Genomic DNA, 26,324 nt, shown 5'->3' with positions numbered 1-26,324 from the left:
GACAGCTTGTCAGAGTTGAAGAATGAACTTATTGGGCAAGGACGTGGGCAACATGGATAGTGGCAGGTGGGCCAGACTTGGGGTGGAAGCCAGACTTTGGAGGTGCTGAACCTGCAGAGTCTGTAAACTTGGAGAAGTGCTGTTCCCCCAGAGCGGACTGGAGACGTGACCACGTTTTGAGGAGAAGGGGATTTCAGTCGGACATATATAACCGGGTGAGTCTCTGGATGTTTCCTGTCTTGCTTGGCTGGGTGGAACTCTGGAGTCCTGAGGCTGGGGTTGTGGGCGTGAACCCTGAGTGGGTCACTGACTTTCCTGCTGGGTTCCCGTCGCTCTTACCTGTCCCTCACTGCAATTCTACCCCAGACCCTCCTCCCACCTCTGTCCATAACCACATCCAGTTCTAAGCCCAAGTAACATATTCCCTTAACAGCCATTAGGGAGCACCTACTGTATACAAGAGACTGAATTAGGGTTAGTGGGGCTTCCTTTGTGCCAGACTGATTGCCTAGCCCCCTGCTGGAATGTGAGCTCCATGAGAGTAGGGTGTCTCTTCTGTTCACTGTGTATCCTCAGGGCCCAGGTCAGTACCTGGCACACCGCAGAAGCTCAGCAAGTGCTTGTTGAACGAATGAGTGAACCCCTGGCCAAAGGAGGAAGGGAGTTATTCCCTGACTCCCTCCTGAGTGTCAGTGCTTTGAGTGGGGATGTAACTGCCATGGTGGGCACACACTCCACAGTCAACCCACACCTCCCCCCTACAAACTTCAGTCAGCACCCCCGAATCCAGAGTCAACTCACACTCTACACGCGCATTCCAGAGTCAGCCCACACCCCACACAGACACACTTCAGAGTCAACCCCCACCCAACACGCATGTGCTGGGGAGTGCCAGGGAGGCAGGGGCAAGGCTAGCTGTCCTCGTCCCTCACCCTGACCAGGAGGTACTCAGATGAGCTCTCCCACGTGGGTGGAAGGTGCCTTGGGTAGCTGAAGACTGGAGGGGCCAGAAGAGGTGGGGCTGCCATGGTTTGGGTGGAAACTTTGCAGAGCTCCAGGGACCAGCTCACCAAAGTCCTGGGGAAGTTTGGATGAGGGCAGGGTGAGTGCTGGCAGGTCGGCGTGTTCTTATCTGAAAAGACATTTGTGTTACTACAGTCAGAATTTGAGAGCTGTTTGTGGGAATGAAAAGCCACATAAGCGTGTGGGCTCTGGGTCTGCCATGGCTGGATCTGCCCTGGGCAGACTGCTCAACATCCTCATGCCTCAGTTTCCCCATCAAGAAAATGTGGGTATGGTTGTTGTGAGGACTAAATTAATTAGTGTATACAGTAGTCCCCCCCTTACCTGAGGTTTTGCTTTCTGAGGTGTCAGTTACCAATGGTCAACTGTGGTCAGAAAATACTAAATGGAAAGTTCCAGAAATAAACAATTCAGAAGTTTTAAATTGTGCGCCATTCTGAGTAGTGTGATGAAATGTCTTGGTGGGATGTGAACCATCCCTTTGTCCAGCATATCCATGCTGTAGACGCTACCCGCCCAATAGTCTCTTAGTATTCGTCTAGATCAACTGTCCCAGTATTTGCAGTGCTTGCATTCAAGTAACCCTTACTTTACTTAGTAATGGCCCTGAAGCACTGTTAATCTCTTACAGTGCCTGATTTATGACTAAACTGTCATAGGTATGTGTGTATAGGAAAAAACGTAGTATACATAGGGTTCAGAACTATCCGCGGTTTCAGGCATCCCTTGGGGGTCTTGGAATGTGTTTCCGCAGATAAGGGGGCGCTGCGCTCTCTGTACTGTCCAGTATGGCAGCCACTAGCTGCCTGCAGCTGGTAAGCCTTCAACAGGTGGCTGGTCCGACGTGAGATATGCTCTGTGTGAAATATACTCTGGATTTTGAAGTCTTGGTATGGAAAAAAAAAAAGTAAAATAGCTCATTAATATTTTTATATTGATTATATGTTGAAGCGAGAATGTTTTGGATATATTGGGCTAAGTAAAAGATATTCTTAAAGTTAGTTTCGCTTGCTTTTGCTTTGTAGGAGTGGCTCCTTGTCGGGGTGGAGTGGTGCAGGACTGGCTTTGGCTTTCTGTTGTGCGGGGCTGTGCGGGTGAAGCGTCAGAGCTGGCCGGGGCCCCCGGTGCCTGCGTACTGCACAGGCACAAGTGTTGTTTTCTCAAAGGCATCAAAGCATTTTTACCTTGTCCCATCTGAAAGCCAGGCTCAGTTGATTTGTTCAGACTCACAAATGTCTAAACAAAAAGATTGTAGTTTGTCCAAGGGCGACTAATTTCCTGATTACCAGCCCCCAAATGAGCCCACCAAGAAGGTGCCCTGGGGTCTGAAGCTGGTGTCTGCACGGGGCATGACGGAACAGCTGGTGATTGTCCCTGAGCCAGGTTTCCAGGACCTTAAGAACACACTCTCAGTGTCGGGAGCACAGGTAGAGCATCAAAAGAGACCATCCATCCTCTCGTAGTTAGAGCAGTGGAAGACAGGGTGTCCTGTCAGGAGAGGTGGGTGGGAGGCCCTTTGGATTTGGGTCCTCTGGGCCCGCTGACAGGCTGCCCACACCCTGCGCCTCGAGCTGTGGGGGAGGGCGGCCCCATCGGTGGTTTTCCAGGCAGCTCCCAAAGGCCCGATTGTCTGGGGCCTGTTCTGACAGAGCACAGGCTTTCCTCTCAGGTGCTGGCGCTTGAACAGAGGCCCGTTGTTGGACGGCCGTGGAGGTCAGTTTTAGAAGCTGTGAGTGGACGGGAGCCAGCAGTCCCTCCTCTGCCCATAGCCCACCTGTGGCTGCCACCTCTCCTCGTTACCCACGTCTGACAGTGGGCGTGTGGGTGTGGGGAGAGGCAGCTCTGCCCAGTTTACAGCCAGAGAGCAGAGGACCGAGGGGCAGGGGGCGGGAAAAAGGGAGCCCAGGGCCTCAGCCCAGCTGTCCACTTTGTTTGTGGGGTTTTCAGTCTCTGCACCGAATACTCAAGGGCAGGCCCAGTGGCCATTTCTGACCGTCACAAGCCCTGCCCCGTTCAAGTGGTAGAGTTGTGGACCCCAAGCTCTCAGTGGAAGGAGTGTCAAGGAGTTTGTGGCCATGGTTCTTTTTTGGTTTTTTGTTGAGGAAGATTTGCCCTGAGCTGACATCTGTTGCTAATCTTCCTCATTTTGTATGTGAGCCACCACCACAGCCTGACCACTGACAGACGAGTGGTGTAGGTCTGCACCTTGGAACCAAAGCTGGGCTGCTGAAGCCCAGCGTGCCAAACTTAACCCCTTGGCCGCTGGGGCTGGCCCTGTGGCTGTGTTTTGAAAAGTTACACTTAGATACAGTGACATGTGTAGTTCAGTGAGTTTTGACAAATGCATGCACTCAATTAACCCACACTCCTGTCAAGGTACAGAATTGTTCCCACCCCAGAAAGTTCCCTCATGCCTCTTCTCAGTTGAGGCCCACCCCAGGCAACCACTCTTCTGATTTTTTCATCATTATTCATTTTGCCTGTCCTAAAACATAACATAAATGGATTCATAGGGTATTCATATACAGTAGGTCCTTATTATTCATGGATTCTGAATTTGCCTACTTGCTAAAATTTATTTGTAACCTCAAAATCAGTACTCATAGCACTTTGGTGATCATTCAGGGACATGCGCAGAGCTGTGAAAAGTTTGTGTCACCCCACACACGTTCCCAAACTGAGGTCCCCTGGGGTGACACTCTGCCCGCTTGTGTCATCTCTCACACTGTAAACAAGTGTTGTTCTGTAGTCTATTTAGTGCTGTGTTTTTGCATCTCTGTGCTCTTTGTTGGTGCTTTCTGTTTAAAATGGCCCCCAGGCGCAGTGCTGAAGTGCTGCCTAGTGTTCCTGAAGGCGAGAAGGCTGTCATGTTCCTTATGGAGAAAATAGGCCTGTTGGGTAAGCTTTGTTCAGGCATGAGTCATAGTGCCCTTGGTCATGAGTTCAGTGTTAATGAATCAACGACATATACTAAATAAGGTGTCTTTAAACAGAAACACAAATAAAACAAGGTTATGTATTGATTGGTTGATGACAGTGTTGTGACCATAGACTGGTGGGAAGCTAACCCTATATTTCCTGGGAGCAATGGTTCAGTATTTGCTAATTCAGTATTTGCATGACCTTATGGAACCTAACGACTGCAAATAATGAGACTCGACTATAACACTCTCTTGCCTGGCTTATTTCCCACAGATAACGGCTGTGAGATTCATCTGTGTTGTCACATGTGTCAGTTGATTGTCCTTTTCTTACTGCCTAGTAGGATTCCATTGTACGAATGCAGCACAATTTGTTTTTCCATTTCCATATTGAGGAGCCTTTGGATTCTTTCGGTTTTGGGCCATTGTGAGTAAGTCTGCTATGATCATTTGTGTGGACATATGCTCTCATTCCTCTTGGGTACGTACCGAGGAGTGGAAACGATGGATCATATAGTAGGAGGAGATTGAACTTGTCCAGCATCTGCCGAAAAGCTTTCCAAAGGGGCTGTGCCATTTAATGTTCCCACCAGCGGGGCGTGAGAGCTCTCCTCTGGTCCTCCACTCGAGCTGTTTCAGGAATTTCTTTGGGCTCTGCTCAGCCTGTTGCTTCCTAAACCACCTGCTCTCTGAGCTGGTGTCACTTGGCTGATTCCCTTCCAGTTTCTTCTGCTGAAATATTATCTTCATAAGCGATTTCATCCCTTTTTTGGTGGTTACTCTGCTCTCTTAAGGGTTTCATTTCTCCCACTAGCTTTCTCTAATACAGAAGACTTCTGTGGGTTTTGCCATTTTTTAAAACTTAAACAAAGCTAACTTTAGAAAACTCAGAAAATATAGACAGAGAAAAATAATACTGACAGTCACCCATCATTCTACCTAAGGATACTCACTGTTAAGGCAGACTTGCTTTTTACACACAGATATTTAGTTTTTTAGAATCTGAGTGAATTAAAATGAACTTTGTTGGAGAATTGAGACTTCAGTGAGAATTGTGCTGATAGCCGGCCTCTAGAGGAGTCACAGAACTGGAGTTCAGAAGCCAGCGAATGAAGCATTTTCCCTGCCAGCTGCTTGTTGGAAATGCCACTTCCGTTTGGTTTCTGGAACTTCCTGGGAGACTTTTTATCCCTCCAGTTGCTGGTTTGGTTTTTGTGCAGGGCCGGCCAGAGTGTAATTCTGTACAAGTAACTATAGAGTCAGCGCCGAGAGCGGGGCTGCCTCCCCATGCACATAGCGGGGATCTCTCCTCAGACCTTCCTGGCAGACCCCTCTTCCTGCCTCGGGAGCGGCAGCCGGAGAGGAGACATGGGGGACAGTGCTGCCCGTTCGAAAGCTTTCCTTCTGTCCCAGCAACAGTCTTCCTAAAGACCTGCCCCGATCAGTAGCAGGGTCCAGCCTGTTAAAACAAAGCCGACTCCTGTCGCTCCGGGGCTCAGAGAGAAGCCTGCCTTCCCCTCTTCCCCATCCCTCCCTCAGAACTGGAGCCCACTTGCTGAAAAGACCTTGGGGGCCCTCCCTGCCCGCCTCCACCTCCAGGCTCCTTCTCTCCCGGGTGGCCTGACCCCCACGTGCGTGGGTGTGCATCCATCACGTTTCCAGGCTTCTCCTTCTGGGTCGGTTGCTTGTTCAGCCCCCCCACCCCCCGCCAAGATGTCCCCGTTCTTTGAACTCCCAGGAAAGTCGTGTGTGTGTGGGGGGGGGGGGGGGTGTGGGTGTGTGTGTGCGCGCACGCGCGTCACTGATAGCTCACCTGCTCCGCAGATTCTAAATGAGACAGTCTTAAAAAGTAACGTTTCTGTCTTTTGTCACAAAGGGGAATTATACTCCGCCCTGTGTGTCGTTCACAGTCAAGCATGAAGGTGACATTAAGACCTCTGTGTGGCGGTGGCACTCCCCCAGTCTCCCGCACTGCTCCCAGGCATGTTCGCCGAGTGATGCGCGGCCTTTCGCCTGTGCCCTCTCCTGCTCCCACTAGCCTTGCAGAGCGCCCATTATTGTGTCCGCTTTTGAAGATGGGGAAACTGAGTCAAAGAGAAGTGAGGGAGCTTGTCCAAGGTGGCTCCCTGGGTCAGCTGTAGGGGTGAGGGAAGCGCGCCAATGTGCTCTGAGGGAAAACTGTGGGTGGTGGTCCTCTCTGACCGCCCCTCACGCTGGACACTGTCCCCAGCCTGGAGTCTCTGCAGCTGACCCAGGCGGTGGGGGAAGGAGGGAGGGCTCTGGACACTGGACAGTACAGACATTTCCCCTCAGCTCTGAGGCCCCCCGGCACTTCTCGTTTGTCCTTTTTTTCCCTTCTCTGTCACACCCTTTCTTCTTCATTGGGGAATGTGTATTTAAAGCATCTCTAAAATCAACTGTGTGGTACTGAGGAAAGTTAGGGTTTGGGTTGTTTCCTAAAAAATGGATTTCCATCCTGGTTCCCTTCTGGTTCTGCACTGCCGGCCAGAGCTGTGGCATTGGGCAGTCTTCTGAGGCAGGGCCTCTCACTGCTTCTGGGTCCCTTATCTCAGAGCCCCTCTGCCCCACAAGAGTCCCCTGTGACTCCTGTGTGGGCCCTGTGCTCTGCCACGGGCTGTATTTTCCTGGGGTGGGGCGGGGTGGGGTGGGGGCAGAGGGAGGGCAGCAGAGCGGGTGAGAAAGTGCTGAATGGGGACATGTGTGGAGCTGTGTGGGAAGGGAGAAGCCATGGGGCGGACTGGGCGGGTTTGTTCCTTCATTCAGCAAACGTTTATTGAGCACCTACTGTGTGCTGGGCGAGGGCCTTGCTGTCCCTGAGGAGCAGTTACCACATAGTGTGGCTGTTTGGCAGTGGAGCGCCTGAGGGTCCCCATGGAAAGAACCCAGGAGGTTTGTGAGGTATTGGGAGTGCGGGTGTCCGTTAGGAGAGTGGTTGTTCTGTTTTCATTAATTCTCAGTCCTAAAGCCTGGTGGGAAACGAGGGAGGAAAACACCTGTCCTGGAAAGGGAGGGAAGAACAGGAACTTGGGTACCTCCCATGTGCCAGGAGCAGTGTTAGGCGCTTACAGGATGGCATTTGATCCTCAAAGTTACCCCATGATGGGTATGTTATTACAACCCATTTGACAGGTGAGGAAACTGTAATTGTGCCCCAGGTGGGATTTGAACCCAGTGTTTGTGCCCAATCCCGCTCTTTCCATTTCCACTGCAGGAGAGGTGCTGGGTCATCCTCAGCAGGAGCGGACGCTGATTCTGGGCCTGGAGATGCTGTATTTCCTGATCTACTTAGTGTGTACACAGGAGTGCTATTTTTGTGAAAAATCATTGAGTCGTAAACTTACACTTTGTGGGCTTTCCTTTGTGTCTGTTGTACTTCAGCAAAAACGTTTTTAAAAAAACAACGCTCCTTAGAAAAGGATAACAAAATCTGTAAAACGTTTTAGCGACTCACCTTCTTGCCTAAACTGGTCGCTAGTTTTATGGACAATAAATGCCAGCTCTTCTTTATGCTTATGCTTGGGTTGTCAGATTTAGTAAAAATACAGGACACTCAGTTAAATTTGAATTTCAGAGAAACAGTGAATAATTTTTTAGTGTACGTATATCCCATACACACCTGAATTTAAGATAAACAAGTAATTTTTTAGTATAAGTATATCCCAAACATTGCATGGTACGTACTTATACTGAAAGATTATTCGTTGTTTATCTGAAATTCAAATTTAACTGAGTGTGCTGTTTTTTATCAGGCCTCCTTCGTTTGAGCTGAGAGCTGAAAAGACTGAGAAATGCAACTGAGACTTATTTGAGAAATCAGAAGATTGTGAGGCCAAATGAAAGAAGATAATCCAGGAGAAAAGCAAATTGGGAGCAGCATGTTGGCTGGGGGATTCTGAGGTGCTGGAGGGAAATTGAACCAATGTCAAGAGGGGCTTATGTGGAATAATCTGGTGGGAAAGGGAGCAGTGATGTAAATGTACCACTCAGCCTGCAAAATGGACTCAAGACTCTACTGGAGGCTGACATTTATTTTAGTAGTTTATATTTATGCACTATTGAGCCACTAAATAAAAAATGATAGAAATGGATTATAACTCAGAGAATAAAATAAATACCCCTGAGTCCTTACTGATATAAATGCGTAAATGGGGAGAAGGGAAAACTCTCACACAGAAGATTCCATTAGTGAAATGAAGCAAGAATGATGAAAATAGGTCACCCTTTGGAGAGATCATTTTAATAATTATTTCAGGCTAGAATCATCAGTGGATGCTGTGTAGTGAGCAAAAATATGATATGATGAGGAACAGGATGTTTACTTAATCTTGAAGTATTTCGTCATAAAGTTCTTATTAATTACACAGAGAAAGAGTAACTCTACAGTGGAGAAACCCGGCAGACACCACCTTTACAAGTGATCAAAGTTGCTATCACCAGTAGTAAGACACGTCGACGTCTGTGATGTGGGGCCCTGGAAAGGGCACATCACTGATCTTCCTGCCAAAAATGCACAGTCTCCATCTGACCATGAAGAAACATTAGACAAACCCATGCTGAGGGGCAGAGGGCAAAATAGTTATCAAAAGTGTCAAGGTCATGGAAAACAAAGACAGATTAAGGAGCTGTTTCCAACTAAAGGAGACCATGGAGACATGACAACTAAATGCCATGGATTTAGTTCTGGGGTTGGATCCTGGTCCAGACAAAAGGACATTAGTGAGACGTAATATATCTTTACTTAATATATATAGTGTAAAATATATATAACGCTGTATTATATCAGTGTTAATTTCCTGATTTTTAGTAAATGTACTGTGATCATACAAGATGTTAACATTTGGGAAATCTGGATGAGGAATATATGGGAAGTCTTTGTAATACTTTAGTAACTTTTTCGAAAGTCTGAAATCATGTGGGAAGACCTGAAAGGTGAATGAGCTCGGAGGTGGGGTCGGGGGCAGCAGCTCTGTGCCCAGTGAGGCTGGTTGTGAGGCTGCAGGATGCTCTGAGGGGGCTGACCTTTTCCTGTAGGGATCAGAGACAGTGAGGATGTTTGAGCAGAAGTATGATGTAGTGGATTTGCATTATACTTAAAACATTCTTTAAATCTTAAAAAAATAAAACCACTTGTGTCTGATTACGAAGGTAGTGTATCTTCATGGTAGAATATATAAAAAATGCAGAAGAGTTTAAAGAAAAAAATCATCCATACTCCCTACTTCTCAGCAGTAACCATAGATAATTATTACTGTGCATCCTTGTGGTCATGTCTTCATGTATAAATATACTTAAAAGATAAAACAGGGGGCCAGCCTGGTCATCTAGTGGTTAAGTTCATGCACTCTGCTTCAGCGGCCCGGGGTTCATGGGTTCAGATCCTGGGCGCGGACCTACACACTGCTCATTAAGCCATGCTGTGGCGGCATCCCACATACAAAATAGAGGAAGATTGGTACAGATGTTAGCTCGGGGACAATCTTCCTCAAGCAAAAAAAAGAAAGATTGGCAACAGATATTAACTCAGGGCCAGTTTTCTTCACCAGAAGAAAAAAATTAAAAAACAGAATAGAGAACAATGTGGTACATATGGCATGGTGGTCTCCTCCCTTTTTTTCATTTAACATTGTATTATGAACATTTTTCATGTCATAAGATAATACTCTAGAACTGTGTTATTCAAAACGTTGGGCTATTTTAAATTAAATAAAAATTAAAATGAACTAAAATTGAAAGTTCAGATACTGAGGTGTACTATCCACGTTTCGAGTGCTCAGCAACCACTTGAGCTGTCATATTGGACAATGCAGAGTAGAACATTTTCATTATTGCAGAAAAAGTGCTCTTGGACAGAGCTGCTCTAGAATATGATTTTTAAAAATTGTATAGTATTTATTTAAACCTCTGCATTTGGGTATTTATATTCTTTACGATTTTTCATGCTTAAGTGTTTTAATAACATTTTGATGAGTATTCTTGTTTTTTATAACAGCTTTATTGAGATATAATTCACATACCGTAAATCTACCCTTTGAAAGTATACAATTCAGTGGTTTTTAGGATATTCACAGAGTTGTGCAACCATCACCGCTGTCTAATTTAGAACATCTTCATCACCCCGACAAGAAAGCCCAGCCCCATGAAGCGGCCACTCCCGCCTCCTCTCCCCGAGTCCTGGGCACCCACCTGTCTACCTACTGTCTCTGTGCACATCCATTTTTGGCAAGCATCTTTGATTTTTTTCCTTAGGAAAAATTCCGTTAAATTCTTGGGTCAAGGGGTGTGAGGGTTTTTTAAGACTTTTGGTACCTTTAGCCACACTGCCCTCTAGAAGGGTTGTCCACATTTAGTCTTCCACCAGCAGTGGACCAGAATGCCCTTTTCTCTGCACCCTCAGTGACTGTTGTTATCATTGTTTTCTGTTGTTGCCAGTGGGTACGTGGCAAGTGGCATCCCGCCTTTGCGTTTGACTCCTGGCGAGGTGGAGTCTTGTCCTGTGCTCATTGGCCGTTCCTGTTTCAGATTAGAGTTGAGAAAGCTGACCAGCCCCTATGCGGAGAGACTGGCAGTGAGGGGAAGGCCAGAGAAGGGGGAGCCCGGGAGCTACAGGCGAGGTGCTCCGGTGGCTGCAGTTGGGGGCGGGCATGCAGGGCGTGCTTGGGGATACCTTGAACTCTTTTCCTTTGGAGAGTGGAGGGCAGGGAGTGATCCGGGCCAGAGAATGGGAGTGCCCTGGGGCAGAGGGGCACCTGCAGGTAGTCTAGCCCTAGCTTACCGTGATTGGGAAATTGGGATAGAAACTTCCTTTCCCACTGCAGTGAAGCAAAGCCATCATTGGTTTTAAGCAGCTTTCAGAGTGAAGAAAGAAGACTGGTGCAATGACCCCATAGCCCAGAATGGCCTTAAATACTTCCTTTGTGGCTTGGTGAGTTTCCTCTCTTGACTCGGAAACTGCAGGGTGAGTGGGAGTGAGAGCGGAGGCAGGGGAGGCCCAGGAGGCCAGGTGGGATGTGGTTTGTTGCATTATCTAGTCATGGTTCTCAACCTCGGCTGCACCTTAGCATCACCTGAGGCACTTTGGCCTTGCCCCAGACTGGGACCAGAGTCTCTGGGGTAGTGGTGGGCATCCACCTTGATTAGTACAGCCAGACTTGAGAACTGGCTGGCTGCCTGTGAGTCAGGAGCCCAGCACCCTCTGCCTCCAGGGTTTTTGGAGAGCTTATAGTGTAGCTAGGAGGAAGGCTGTTCCTGGGATCGTTGGTCCATCTCTGCCAACGCTTGGCCCCTCTTCCAGAACCTGTTGACTCCCAGCCCTGCCCAGGTCCACAGGCTGCAGTTTTGGGCTGAGAAAAAGCCTTGCTCAACTTGTGTCCGGAGTAACTCATTCAGGTATGCTCTGGGTAGACCTGTCCCCTGCCAGCCCTCCTGCAAACTTTGCAAGGACTCCCTGACCGTTACCTCAGCCCCCTTTCAGCGCAGTAGGTGGTTCCTGGCTGCATGATCCCATGTCATGTGCAGCATCCGGGCAGAGCTTTCCTGATGTCCAGTGGGGGTAGGGGGCAGCTCTGAGAGGCTAAGAGAGGAGCGGTCACTTGGACGAGGCTCTGGTGTGAGCTGGGGGTGCAGGGCCACACCCATTGGCTAGCCCGATGGAACCTTTTTCTTTCAAACCTTTTCCTAACAACAAAACATGCTGACTGCGTCGTCACCCAGGTTGGCTGTGGGTCCAGTAGAAGGAGACTCCAGGGTCGTCAGCCTGGCCGTCTGCAGGAAGGAGGCAGGAATTCTGCTGTAGGCAAACCTCACGCTAAGCCTGCTTTGCCAGCCTCCTTGTTTGTAAAACCTGCCTTTGGAAGGGAGTGGGGAAGGCAACATGGCCCTGGATGTGTGGCCAATATTATAATTTAACACCAATTTGGGGTAACTTATTTCACATAGGACGCTGCCAGGCCAGGCTGGGTGGTGTCTGCGTGCCATCAGTTACGCTGTGTTATTAGTTCTCAAATAATCTTCCTGGAACTGCTGCTGGGGGCCGGGACACTCCAGGAGGCAGAGTGGGCTCTGTCCCACCCTAAACCCACCCTAAAGAAAAGGTTTCCCTTTAGTCGGTTATATATATTTGAGGTTCCACTGATAACGTTTTTTGAGAAAAGTTTCTCCCCCTTTAAGCAGTTTGAAAACCACTTTGTGCACCAAGAGTTAGGCCACCAAGAGTTATGTCCCACCAGTGCCGTTCATATGGAGCTGAAACAACAGCGATGGTGCTGAGGACAACAGTAATAATAAAATGTTGGAGTCCCTTAGTAGGAAAACTTTTTATTCACTCTTGGTGAATTGAAACACTCATAGTGAGCCTGTTATGTTGCTTTGACCTCTTAAAGGGTGTTACGTTCCAGTAAATCATAGTGTTGGGGCTGTTTGTCATTGGTACCGGTTTTTCTTCTCTGTCTCGTGGAAGACTGTGTATAAAGCTCTGGACAACTGCCCAAGTCCCTGGCCCCCCAACTATAGCCTCCCTCGGGACAGCTGATCAACCTGGGAGGGACAGTCTGAGTGTGAGGCAGGGTCCCTGACTTCCAGGAGGTTCTGCGTGGGAGCGGCCCCAGCAGGTCTCAGCCACAGTGGTCAGGGACTTGGAGCCCCTTGGGAGGAGGCCTTGGCCTTCTTGGAAACTCTGCAGCCCCTTTGGAGGCCGGCCTGCTGCCCTAGGTGTGCAGAGTCTCTCTCTCCCGTCCTTCCTCTCCAACACCACGCTCACTCTCTGGCTCAGGGGTCCCCTCTGGAGTTTCCCTGCCTCCAGTCGCTCCTCCCTCCCGTCCAGCTGGCTCATTGTCGTCACCTTCATTATCCTCCAGTTGTGCACATGCCTCTGGCTTTCCTGTCTCTGCACCTTCCCTTCCCTTTTCCTGAACCTGGACCACCCTCCCCTCCCCCGCCTGGTTTTTCAGTACATTCAGTACTTATTTGGTACCTGCTGTGTGTGAGCCACTGTGCTTTCCTTCTGTTCGTGGAGCTGCTAATAGATACAGCCAGGCCCGTGCCCTCAGCAAGCCTATTTGTTGCCGGACGAGAGGAGACGTATATGTCTAGCCCTACGTGGCAGAAAACCACGAGGCACAAAGAGCGGTGGTGAAGTGCTTGAATAGTCCTTGGTGGCTCTTGGCCTCCTGTCGTACATCTTTTAAAACAGGAAGCTATTGCTAGTCCTTGCCCTTTCCTGTGGGAATATTATGATTTTTAAAAGAATCCCGTGCAGCCACTTTGGAAGACACTTTGGCAGTTTCTTACAAAACTAACCATGCTCTTACCATACGATCTGTAAAATGATGATAATACCAAGCACGGTGCTTGGCACATATGATGCTTAATAATGCCCATTCTAAAGATAGCATATCAGGGACGAGATTTACCTCCTGCCTGAAACAACCAGAAAACCACAAACAAACAAAAAACAAAAACCAGGCAAAATATATGAACCAAAGGTTTTCAAGACACTGGACGTCGGATGTCCAACAAAGGACGGTGATCCCTGAGAGACAGGAGGCACCCGAGGCGAGTGCTCTGATCGCCACAGCTTCCTGCCTTGGCACAGGGAGGGAGAAGTGAGGCAGAGCCCGGAGACTCCTTGAGTTGAAATGCAGTTGAGGGTACAGGGGCACTAAGGCAGCTGGAGTTTATAGGACTCAGCAAAATTTTTACAAAGCATGTATCTGATAAAGGACTCGTATCCCAAATATCTAAGAAATTCACATGACTCAACAAAAAGAAAAAAATGGGCAAAAGAACTGAATAGACACTTCACCAAAGAAGATGTAGGATGGTGAATAAGCGTGTGAAAAGTTGCTCAGGCACAACATCAGTAATCACTAGAAAAATGAAAATTAAAGCCACAGTGAGATACCACGATGGACCTATCAGAGTGGATAAAATTAAAAAGACTGTCATTCTAAGTGTTGGCAAGGATGTGGAGAAATTAGAATTCTAGTAAACTGCTGGTGGGGTTGTAAGATTTTATAATTTCTTTGGAAAACAGTTAAAGCTACACTTCCCAAAAGACGCAGCCATTCCACTCCTAGGTCTTTACCCGAGAGAAAAGGAAATATTTGTCTATACAAACACTTGTACACAAGAAGCTTTATTTGTAACAACCCCAAACTGGAAACAGTTTAGATATCCCTCAGCAGGTGAGTGGATAAACAAACTATGGTCCTACCACACAATGGAATACTACTCAGCAATGAAAAGGAATGAATGCTTCATATGTGCAACAGCATGGATGAATCTCAAAATGATGATGCTGAGTAAAAGAAACCAGACAGAACAGAGTACATACTTTAGAGCACATTTATACTGCCTCTAGAAAATTCAAACTAATCTGTGATGACAGAAAGCAGATCAGTGGTTGACTGGCGAAGGGAGAAGGAAGGAAGGGAGGAGTTAGAAAAGGCGTCAGAATGTGTGCAATCTTTAGGGATGATGGAGGAGTTCCCTATCTTGATTGTGGTAGTGACTTCACAGGTGCATAAAAAGGTCAGAACTTATCAATTGTATGAATATATGCAGTTTACTGTATGTCATTTATACTTCATCAAAGCTGTTTAAAAATGTCATTCTCACTAGAGTTTGGAGACTGGGTTAATGGGCAGTTAGTGCGGGGGAAAGTGCATATCCATTCTCTTCTAAAAGTTTAGTTCCTTCTTTTCCTCGCTTTCCCCCTGGTTTCTGAGCTCGGATTATTGTAGCAATGTGTGATGACATTTCTTATGGTGCTCTGTTGGGCATTTCTTTAAAATCCTGTGGCTGCGGGGCCACGTGAAAGCGGAGTGTGGCTCGTGGCCTTTCTTCTTGTTGAGCCCTGTCTCAGAAGAACTCACTTCTCTTTCTTCCCTGTACGACCACTGCTCACACGCACAACACTTCTGACACTGGACGTGTGGATTTTCTCCACACTGACCAATTCTCCGACACCGGCTGGGTGTCCTGTGATCCCATTCAATTCTGACATTAGTTGGAGCACAGACCGCACAGGTTAAGCGCTCAGTCCCGTAACACTGTCTGCTCCCACTTCAGATGCCAGCCGCAAGTCCAGGTTGTCACCTGTGCGTCTGACCAACTGGCTGTAAACCACGGTTCCCATGACCCTCTCCTTGGGTTTGGTAATTTGCTTTAATGGCTCACAGAACTCAGGGAAACATATATGTTTTGCAGCTTATTATATAGGATATAGTAAAGGATATGGATGAACAGCCGGATGAGGAGATACATAGGCCGAGGTCCAGAAGGGTCTTGAGCACAGAAGCTTCTGTCCCCATGGAGTTGGGGTGCGCCACCCTCCTGGCACGTGGATGTGTTCACCCTCCTGGAAGCTCTGTGAACCCCGTAATTGGGGACTTTTATGGAGGTTTCATCACGTAGGCATGATCGATTATTAACTCATTTCCCAGCCCTTCTCTCGTCCAGGGGATGGAGGTGGGACTGGAAGTTCCAAGCTTGTAATCATGGCCTGGTCTTTCTAGTGAAAGACCAAGAGGTGCCTCATTAGAACGAAAGACACTCCTATCACCCAGGAAGTTCCAAGGGCTTTAGGACCCCAGTCAGGCGCTGGAGTCAAAGACCAGCTATTGGCAGGGACTGGGGCAGAGGCCAGTATATACATTTCTCGTTACGTCACAGGCCTGAGCCTCCCCCCAGCCCTGGCCACTCAGTGGATTTACAGTGCGGGGCTCCGGGTGAGATTGGGCAGCTCACCTAGCAGTGGTGGCCAGTTCCGGTTTCCTGGCTCCTTGGGTGACCGTTCCCTGAAGGCAGGGCCAGAGTGCAGTCACCTTGCTCACCATCCTATTGCCAGTGTCTGGAGAGAGCCTGGTTCCGACTGACTGAGAGGGAAGCATCTGTGGGGTGAATGCTTCAGCTGCAGTGGCCCTGCCAGAATGGCAGGAGGAACTGAGGGTCCACGTTGGGGAAGGCCTTGTGGTTGAGGTCCCAGGCGGAAAGACGACCTGTGTGTGTGGGATAGGGCAGAGTGAGAGGCGGGCCGGGGCGTTCTGTAGGAGATCTGGGGCAGGGCTGGTCTTGGGTCTGACTCCCTGAATAGGTAGTATATTGAGGAGTGAGGAAGGAGCCCCTCGTCTTTCGGTGTGTGGCAGGAATAGCCACAGCTGCCAACCAGACAGGGATAACGGGACCTTTGAGTTAGAACCTGAGCTCAGATTCTATCTTTCAAACCTACCAGCAACGTGACCTTGAGCAAGTTACAGCATTTTTCTAGAACTTGGGTTGAGAAAGGGGATGGCAGCGGCTCCTTCACTGGCTGAAAACTCCCAGCCCAGGGTCTGGTAGGTGCCTTATTTCCTAGAATGTGAAACTTACTTTGTTTTTTTCTTGCTGAAGGAAGACTAGATCTGTTTCCTGCCCATGGAGTACCTTTCTGTCCATTTACGACAAGCCACAAGGATGAAATATTTTCCTGCCTACTTGGGGGATCTTCCTCACTTTGTACCTACCAGTTCAGAACTCAAGTGGCTTCCTTGCTTGCTTTGTATCTGTGCTAATGGTCGGAGTGGTGAGAGGATGTCAGCAGCTGAAGAACTGGAGCTGCAGGAATAAGAGAGTGAGTGGGAGGTGAAGGCAGTAGGTCACAGCCTCAGATAAGAGGACACCAGGAGAGTGTCACTCTGCTGGGCGCAGGGAGCAGGGGAAGGCCTGACCTTGAGAGAGAAAGTCGCAGGAAGCCCAGGGAGGCCAGCGCAGTGTCAGCGTCCACTGGAAGACGCTTTCCGTCCTGCCGTTTGCTGTACGAGCAGGAGTGGGAGAGGTTGTCTAATTTATTCCCCAAACAAGATGAGTCCCGCCTACGATGAGATTGATCCCGCTTTTCCTCTTGGGCGAGCCGTCCCGAAGGCTGGCCCTGGCTCTGCGTTCACCCCGTGGACGGTGGAAGGGCTGCCACGCTGTTGGGTCTCACCACCCCTCTGCTCTCTGCAGCTAACGTTTCTGCGGTGAGTTAAGTGAAGAGGCCACAACGATTAACAGGGAAGAAGTGATGCTGCCTTTGGGGTGGGTTTGTTCCGAGTTCGTGAGCAGAGTGGTGTTTGTGTTGCTTTGATGTTCTGTCCGGGTCTGCTTTGGTTGTGGCATGAGAACTCGGTCTTTGTGGCTGTTGTAAAGATTTAGAGTTGGGTCAACCAGGGGACTTGGGATGGGGAGTCTGGAAGTGGGCCTTGGAATCACCAAATAGCATCATTAATACCTTACCCTTGCTTGATATTTGACATTTTCTAGATGGTGTTCCTCATCATCACATTTGAATTATGCCATTTGAATTCTGCTCAGCAGATGTCCGTGTAGTCCGTTTCTCTGTTTCTGTATATGTTTGTTGAGGGCAGACTAAGTGCGCTTTGTCAGTGGCTGGGGGTGTTCAGAGATAAATAAGACTCTGAACCTCTGTAAAAGGCTATAGGGAGGACGGACATGTGTCCCCCCGGTACAGTGGGGTGAGTGTCAGGGAAGAGGGGAAGAGGAGAGGGCTGTGCGTGGAGCTACATAGGAAGTGATTCAACCCAACAGTTCTCCGTTGAACACTTGCCGAGGCCATAGTGAAGATGGGGCCCTCTGCGGGCACTCCCAGCTCACAAGGAGAGGCAGACAGTGCCAGGTATCCAGTAACCTGCCACAGCACAGTAGGTGCCGTGTCCAGTGGTGAATGTGCCAACGCCATCACTTCCACATCCACATGCTCCCAAATGCTGGACACCCCAGAGGCCCCCCAGCCTGGCCTGCTCCAGTGGCCAGTCCTCTGGCTCCCAGTAGCAGCCGTCAGCACCACTGGTTTCTAGAGTGATGAGCCGGCTGAAGTGAGCCTTAAAGAGAAGTGGTCATGGTAGAACCTGCCGTTTTCACGCTTCCCTGCTAGCTGGGCACAGCTCTGGGCCTGCCAACAAGGGAGCGCCGTTGGCCCTGAACTGATGTATTTCCTCACTTAAGAGCAGCCTAAGTTGTATGCGAAATAATCAGACAAAAGGAAATGCTGACGCCTCTGAATTCCTTGGCATTTCAATTTCATAGTGAGGGGGGCACCCTGTTAACTTTGCTGCTTGCTAGGTGCAGAAATACCAGCTGTTCAGGAGTCTCTCCTACACACACACGCATGCATAGATACATACATGCGTGCACACACATGCATGCACGCAGGCGCATACGAGGAAGTTCATGGCCATTAAAGAGAAGATGGACCAGAAGGGCATTGGGAAACTTACTGAGCTGTTGGAAATATTCTGTGTCTTGATCTGGGTTTGTGTTACATCGGCCATTTGTCAGACTCACTGGATGGTAGACTTATAATTTGTGCATTTCACTGTTTATGAATTTTATCTTAAAAAGACTAAGCAAATAATGAACTCTTAGGGGTGAAATGGACTGCCATCTGCACCTTACTTTGAAATGCATCAAAAATAAGATGGATTGTTGGTTGATTGAGGGATGGACAGCTAAATGTTAACAGTTGTAGAATTGGAGTGCTGGGCATATGGGTGTTCCATGTGTGATCTTTCAACTTTTCTGCATGTTTGAAAATTTTCATAATAAAATGTTGAAACAGAAGAACTACAAGTAACCACTGCTTGTGTTCTCTAGAGCTTTCATAAACAAATTCCCCCAACAGCCAGTTTTCTTGGCTGACACCATACTGTTCCTACAGGTGGCCTCACCTGCTTCCTAAGGGAGTGTGGGTGAAGCAGCTTGAGGGCCTTTGACCTAGCATGTCCTCTGGGAACCCACTGTGGCTGGTGTAGCTGGTGTGGGTGCATTTCATGAAGGGTGTGTCAGCTTGGGCTTCCTTTGAAGGTGATGCAGTTTATCCACTTGAAATGATAGGAAGTCTGAAACACAGGGCTTTCCGCCCTATGAGCAGAAGGCTGGGGATTTGTAATCTGGAACAGCCTGGCAGATGGGAACCAGAGTTAGGAAAGGATGCTGTGCCCCTGCTGACCAACGACTCGAGCTGGTTACCCTGCTAGATGCTGGGGCAGCTCTTTATATATATTTAAATTTTTGAAAAATCAATTATATATATAAATAAAATTGTTTTCAAAAATTTCAACCTTATACAAGGTATTTAAACATATTCAAATACTTTTTTGAGACCAGACTTTTTTCAGACATAAAGTAATGCCTGCTCTTGTAAGATTTTTTATTTAATCCAGAAAGTGCAAAGAAGTAAAACCAGCCATAATTTTACAACCTAAAGAAACCGCTCTTTACATTTTGGTGTGTTTCCTTCCTGAATCTTTTTTTAATCTTATGCCTTATGTACTTAATTGCCATGTTCTCATTTGACTATCCCGGGAGAGTTCTTTGAAAGGGAGACTCTAAGGCCTCCTTTATGTGGACCAGCCCAGAGCCTGGGTTATTGCAGTGGAGATTCTGGGTGGGTCTAGACAGAGAGACGTCTGGCTTCTGCGCAGGGTGATATCCTGGGAGGCCTGGGACTTCTTAGAGAGCTCATTTTATGTTGAAGCCACTTCTTGCTGAGTGCAGTTACATTATTATCATCCTTATTTACATCCCTGTTTATTGAGATGAAGGGCCCTGTCTAAGCACGCTTCACGTGCTCTCTCACAGTAACCCTTAAGGGGGCTGCCATTATCATTTTGTAAATAACAACCAGGCTTCAGAGAGTTCAAATAACCTGCCCCAGTCACATAGCTAGCAAATTGTGGAGTTATAGTTCAAGACCAGGTCTTCCGATGGGCACTCTGTAGCTGAGGCGGATGAACTCTTCAGAACTTTTTGGTTTACAAGCAGCCTTTTTTACTGCTGCTCCTGGGAACATGCAGGGCAGGGGGATCTAACCTCTTCTTCCTGGTTAAGAAGCTGATGCGCAGAGAACTTACCGGGTTAACGCAAACCACGTGAGAAGTGAGTGGTTGGGAGGCTCAAGCTTAGAACCTGGCTCTTTAACTTCTGGTTCATCATGTTGCCTCCAGAGCCAGAGGGTCGGAGAGGGGAGGGAGTCGTGGTGGAGACGGGCCAGAGGAAGGCCTGGAGGACGTGAAGGGATGGGAGGGTGGGCGTAGGGTGGCAGGGAGGGGAGCCCAGGAGCACAGGCTAAGAGCTGAGATTGAGGGGCTGTTTGGAGGTGAGGGGTTAGGGCACGGGGGCAAGGAAGAGCACTGACTTCGCAGTCTGATAGACCTGGAGCCTGATACTTTTTGTAAAAAGTGAGGATAGTAAATCCTAGTTGGTGGTTCCCACTGAGAATTAAAGGAAATAATTTAGTTGAAATTGCCTGACCTGCACACTTCGCATATTGTAATCATGATGCAGATTTTTGGACATTGTCTTTTAAACATTGGGAGCCTTTGAAAGTTTTGGGCAGGGGAGTAGGTTGACACAGTGGAGGTATCTGGACACTAATGCCAGTGTGGAGGGCAGTGTGGGGCGGGAGAGTGGGGGCCCGAAGTCGAGCATGGGGCTGGTTTCCTGCAGTTGAAAGGCTGCTAGCGGGAGAGCGTGGGAGAGAAAGGCATTTCCAAGGAGTAATCCATGGGATTTGGTGATGGCTGGTTGTGGGGAGGGATGGGTATCTCGCTTTGTTCGTTGGCTTTTTTATGACTCAGTTTCCACTGTTCCCTCCTGACTCACTGGTTTGTTCTTCCCTTGCAGGAGCCTGTGTGAAATGCAGCAAAGGGGTGTTTGGGGCCGGTCAGGCCTGCCAGGCCATGGGGAACCTCTACCACGACGCGTGCTTCACCTGTGCGGCCTGCAGTAAGTGTGTGTGTGTGTGTGTTGGGGTGTGGGGTAAGGATCATGGGGACCGAGACGGGGAGGCTAGGGAAGAGCATCTTTCCTGGAGACGCTTGGCCCTCGGCCCTCCATGGTTCCACAGGAAAGCAGGCCAGTGTCCTTTAGAGCGCCTGACACAAGGCTTATCAGGGTAAGGGGACTTACACAGAGCACCAGGGATTGCCTGGGGCAGACTTCGGTGATAAGTTGAGTGTGTTCAAAGTGTCCCATCAGGTTTGTAGTACTATCGGAGGTGTCAGAAGAGCTGGAGGGGAAGTGCTGGGACTCACCATCATCTGTGCTGTTGTCAATTATCTCCCCACTGTGGGACCAGCCAGCCTTTTAAGAGGTGATTAATCAGTTACCCCCAGAGTGAGGTGGGGCCCCTTTATAACTCTTTGACCCCAATCTTTGATTTGGAGGCTGCTCTATGAGTGTGAAGTGTCTTTGCATGAATGCCTGTGTGCGTGCACACACTACACAAGTGTCAGTGCCTCTTAGCACACACACCTGTGGGCATCTTTCTACTCCAGTACACGCATTATGACTAAAGCAGCAAATTCGGAGACCAAGTCTGTGCTCAACTCAGCAAACTGCTTATGGAATTGATGGAACCGCAACGAAGATTCTAACACATTGCAGGATGTTTGCCAAGTCTGACCAAGTCGTGCCTTGTGCTTGTTTTATGGTCTCTATCAAAGATTAAATTTGAAGAGCATTTTTGGAAAATGTCTCTCTGATGTTCTCCAGTTCTATACTGAGGCTAGCAGCTGTCAGTTAAAAGGAAACATTACAACAAAGCCACAGAGCGTCAGGGACCAAGAGGTCTTCCTTATCATTTGGTCGGGTGGTTGTCAAGCCAGGCTGCTCATTAGAAACACTTGGGGAGATCTCAAAAGCCAGTAATGCTCCAGTTCCACCCCGACCAGTAGATTCAGAAGCTAGGAGTGGAATTTCTAGAGTAGGGCAAGTGTACTGTTTAAAGCGCCTCAGGTAACGCCCAGGTGTGGTCAGGGCTGAGCAGCCTGGCTCGGTGCCAGGCTCATTTTAGACGCTCCAGAGAAGGAAAGGGGAGAGACTTGCTCTCAGCTGGCTTGCGGCTCAGCCCGAGGTCCTCTTGATTCCCAGGCTCAAGTGGATCAGGTGGGCGCGGACCTGCCTCCTAACCTGCCACACCTTGATGGTCCAGGCCTGTGCCCGGCTGCCATCCTCCCTGCAGTTACCTGTAAAGCACCCACCTGAGAGTTTACAGTTTCTGTGTTGATCAGTACTCACCTTTGCAGGGAAAAATTGTGAAAGATTTTGAAATGGATCAAAAAGTCTACTGAGTGTCCTCAATGGAAATGTAGGCGTTGTCTGGTTATCGATTCTCTGGGTCCCTGGGCCTGTCCTTACCTTTGAGCTGTGTAACCCTCTGTCAGTTGTAGAATCCTGATGGAACGCCTGTGATTCTTGTCCTTTGCATGCAGACTGTATCTGGGGGTGATGCAGTTGATTGCTGTCCGGTGGAGATGGACCACTCTTGGTTTTGCATCTATTAAGCAGGTTTATTTCAGCATTTCTGACGGCCTATATATGTATGATTTTTTGCAGTCTCCCAGTTGTAACATCTTATTGGACCCTCATTAATTACTGAGTTAAATAAATCTTTGTGTTTTATCTGTACAAGAGTTGTGATCATACTTTCTTTTAAAACTTATCTTTGACTTTTGGCTCCTGCAACTGTTTCTCAATATTTGCTTTACTTTCCAGGAAAAAAGAAAATCTTAAGTAGAAGTTGTTTTTCATTTAAGGCAATTACCATTTGAACTAAATTATTGGAGGAAAAAAACCCTATAGATGAGTCTGCTGGTTTCCCCTGTGGCTGTATAACTCTCTCAATGCCTTAATGGGTTCCGTTTATCTTCAAATGACGACAAGCACAAACGCTTAAGGAAGACAGAGCTGGTCTGGGTTTTTGCTTGGTCTGGCATTAAGGCCCTTGTGGTCTGGTCTCTGTCTTATTGCTTCCTATTAACTTATCAGTCAGACTGAATTTCTCTTTTCCACTTTGTGTCTCTGATCACACACGCTCCCTTGAATCGCAAATCTCCTCTCCCCACTCACTTCATACGTTTAAATTCTGTCCAACTCACACTTTAGGACCCAGCTCACACTCTCCTTGTCCTGGAAGCCTTCCCCGTTGCCCTAGCAGGAGGAACCTTTTCTCCTGAACTTGTATGCCCTGCTTTCTTGTTGCTGCGTTCATGTGGACTGAACCACACTCTCTGACTCCAGTGCCGGTACACCAGGCCCTAGAACAGAGCTGTGCAGGCACAAGGACAGGACCCATGAGTGCAGTGGCATTCCTGTTTGCTGCAGGGCTCCCACACATTCTGTTGTGTGTAAATAGACAGCTTCCTCCCCACTCTGGGGGAGCAGCTGGAAACCTAGGCGTGTGTCTGAGCAGCTTCTGTTGGACACTAGAAGTAAATTGCTTTTGTTCCGTTAACTTATTGCTGCCTGTAACTGCTTTCAGCAGAAGGGGGCACCTTCCACATCCTGGCTCTGCAGGTTCTCACGTGTGTCTCTGTGAGCCGTGGCGCCGTGGAGACGGCACAGCTGCGGCTGGGCTCATTCAGTCCATATCCTCCTTCGTGGGTGCCAGAGAAAATGGGAGCCCAGATCAGGGAAGAGAATTTCTCAAGATTAGAAACCTAGCAATGGAGCTGGCACAGGAATCCAAGGTTTTTGAATCTGGATTAGTTTTGCACGTCCCTGTTTTTCTGGTTGGTTAAAGTGTGTGTGTGTGAGTGTGTTTTCCCTTTTCCTATTTCATTTATGAAAGTAATCTAGCTTAAAACACCATGGAGAGAGAGATGCTTCTGTAGGCACACACACATATGCATATGCATACACTCACTTCTTGGATTTTATTGATGCTTTATTAACACATAACGTTGGGATCTTGTCAAGCTCACACATAAGACAAGACCGAGGCCTAACTGATTTGACTGGTAAAGATAGATGAGCCACTTTTAGGTTCAGTTTATTACTTTCATAGACAGCAAAAAGGACATGCTAAAGGTGCCAGTTCCCTGGGTCCTTGTCCCACATAGCAGAAAGGACGACCCTGAAACAAAGGTCCTGATGACTGCCATGCAAGTTGTGGGATGCTGAGCAGCCAATCCCAGGTGCAGCTCTATTCTGGGGCGTGGGGCAGAGAGCCCAGACCGCATCAGAGATGAGCGACTGTCTTGTGTTGTGGCAGGTGTCCAGGGGAGCTGGGGAGGCGAGTGGGAAATGCTCTTGGAGCCTCTCATTCTCCTGTGTTCCTGGGAGGATCACAAGGTGTTCCGCCCACTCAGGCAAACTTCTGCCCCCATGGATGGTGTGAGTTCTCCAGGGTGCCCTGGTGGGTTCCACTTCACAGACGCATGGGATTCCCCACTGGCTGACAAGAAGCAGCAATGTTCAGCTCATTTTTATTTATTTATTTTTTAATCTTTTTTTTTTTTGCTTTGTCTCCCCAAACCCCCCTGTACATAGTTGTATATCTTAGTTGCAGGTCCTTCTAGTTGTGGGATGCCGCCTCAACGTGGCCTGATGAGCGGTGCCATGTCCGCGCCCAGGATCTGAACTCTGGGCCGCTGTAGCAGAGCGCACGAACTTAACCACTCAGCCACGGAGCCAGCCCCCAGCTCATTTTTAGTTGTGAGAACAACACGACAACCACAAAGAATTTTAAAGGCAGAAATCTGTCATGTTACTCTAGCACAGGTATTTTGCTAGCACGGTTTCCCTTCTAGGTTTTCTCCAAAGTTATACATACTTTTTAGAGTTGTGATCATAGCTATAAACAATGTTGTATCTTTTCTGATTTAACCTGTCAGGAATTCATCCACGTCCTGCAGTCTTTGTAATAATCATTTTCACAGTTACTTAGTGATCGTCTGAGTTGTGTCATAGTTTCATGGCATTTAGCTCGTTTTGGGTTTGCCAGTTATTACACAGAGCCCCAGCGAATGTCTTTGTGCTTGCGTCTTTTTTTCCCTCTGCTGAATTGTTTCCTTGGTGTTGGTTCCCAGAAGTAAGCCTTCAGCGTGCGGCGTGTGGGTGTTTACGTGGTTTATTAAAGTTCCCTCCTTTCAGGCAGCGAGTGTGTTGGGTTGCCATGGAGATGTGTTCTCTGGGTCTCCTTTCTCCCCCTGCAGGCTCTGCCCACCCGAGGTGGCCGTGCCTCCCATTGGACGCTCTCAAGAAGCCATTGGCACACCGTAGAGTGGGAGGGAGGGTCAGTGGAGAGGGCAGGCATGACCTTGGCCACTGGCCACAAACACTATGTCAAGTGGCCTGTCTGAGGAGAAGCTGGCGCCCATCTGTGACTTGAGAGAGGCAGAATGAAAAGGAAGAAAAAGTGTGCTGGGCTTGTGGGGTCAAGTGGAGTTCTCCTTGGCATCTTCTAGAATAGACCATGAGGGAGAAAGAAGGCAAGGCTCTGTGTCCTCACTCCCGGCAGTTTCAGGTCCAGAAAGTAAGATTTTGTTCATTTTGTAAAGACAAAACAAATTCTGTCCTGGAGTGAAATCCGTTTGCCATGTTCTTGGCTTCTGTTATTTTTCAGCTGTGTGAGTTGGGAAATGATAGGTTAGCTGAGGGGATTCCCTGTGCTCTCCTCTCTGGGGGCCCGTAGGCCATGGGGGTGCCCAGGTCCTGGGGACGGGGGTCGGGAGGCAGCCAGTCTGAGGCCAATGGGGAGAGTGCGCAGTGCAGGCCTGAGCTCAGAGGAAGGCACTGAGGGCCAGGTGGGGTCCACTCGGGACAGAGCTGGGATGTGCAAGTCAGAACAGGTGACTTGAGTGTTGTTGTCACCTAGTGCTTGTGTTCCTGGGTGGGGATGCGAAACCTTAGGGAAGAAAACACAGCAAAACTAAGAATATACACCTTTGCTCATCGCACCTTCCGAAACCCAAACATCCGTGCCTCTTCAAGATTGCGTTTTATAGTGAACTCTCACACGTGTAGACCCAGCCAGGGGGAAGTCTGTCTGAGTTAGTGAGAAGCTTCCATAGAGAACACTAAAAAAAGTGCCATTTCATTAATTCAGGTAAATAAAACAGCCACAACCAAGTCCAGTGTTGTGGAACAGAGGATCTTAGTGAATAAATCAGGGACCGGAGATTCACCGACCAGTAGGTTCACGTCTGAAGTACAGGAGGGTTCTGGTCAGCTCTTCTGTTTTTCTCACCAAGTCTAAGCACTGCCTCTGGAAGCTGGGTCACCCTTTCCACTGACGTTGTAAACTGCCTCGCCAGCCCAGCCTTTGAAAACGCTCCGATGCTGGAACAGTTGAGCCTGAGCTAGGGAGGCCTTCCTTTAACCCACAACAGGCCTGCTTCCTTAAGGCAGTCCTCACAACATTCCTAAGTCATTTGTAGGTGAGCCTTCCAGCTTACTGTCGGCCACCCCTCACCTCCACCCCCGGTGGCTCACTGGGTTCTCCTGGCATCGCTACCACCTTCATTTTACAGAGCAGACAGTGGCTTGGAGAGTGTTGTTTGTCTGTGGGTGGTCGTTGTGGTTAAGTAGAGCTGTCAGCGC

At 48.6% G+C, this 26,324-nt stretch overlaps 1 protein-coding gene across 1 annotated transcript in view; it reads left to right on the top strand.

Annotated features, from left to right (window-relative positions):
* The window catches only part of LIMD1 (LIM domain containing 1), a 73,479-nt gene that overhangs the window by 12,496 nt on the left and 34,659 nt on the right, over window positions 1–26,324 (top strand). Inside the window, exon 2 of the mRNA XM_070577156.1 lies at window positions 20,625–20,726. Within this exon, the coding sequence (XP_070433257.1) occupies window positions 20,625–20,726 (102 nt within the window). The remainder of the gene's footprint in view (window positions 1–20,624; window positions 20,727–26,324) is intronic.

The sequence above is a fragment of the Equus przewalskii genome, chromosome 15 (assembly GCF_037783145.1).
Source record: "Equus przewalskii isolate Varuska chromosome 15, EquPr2, whole genome shotgun sequence".
NCBI classification, from domain to species: Eukaryota; Metazoa; Chordata; class Mammalia; order Perissodactyla; family Equidae; genus Equus; species Equus przewalskii.
The sequence above is the reverse complement of the archived record's forward strand: the minus strand, read 5'-3'. Positions and strand labels throughout refer to the sequence as shown.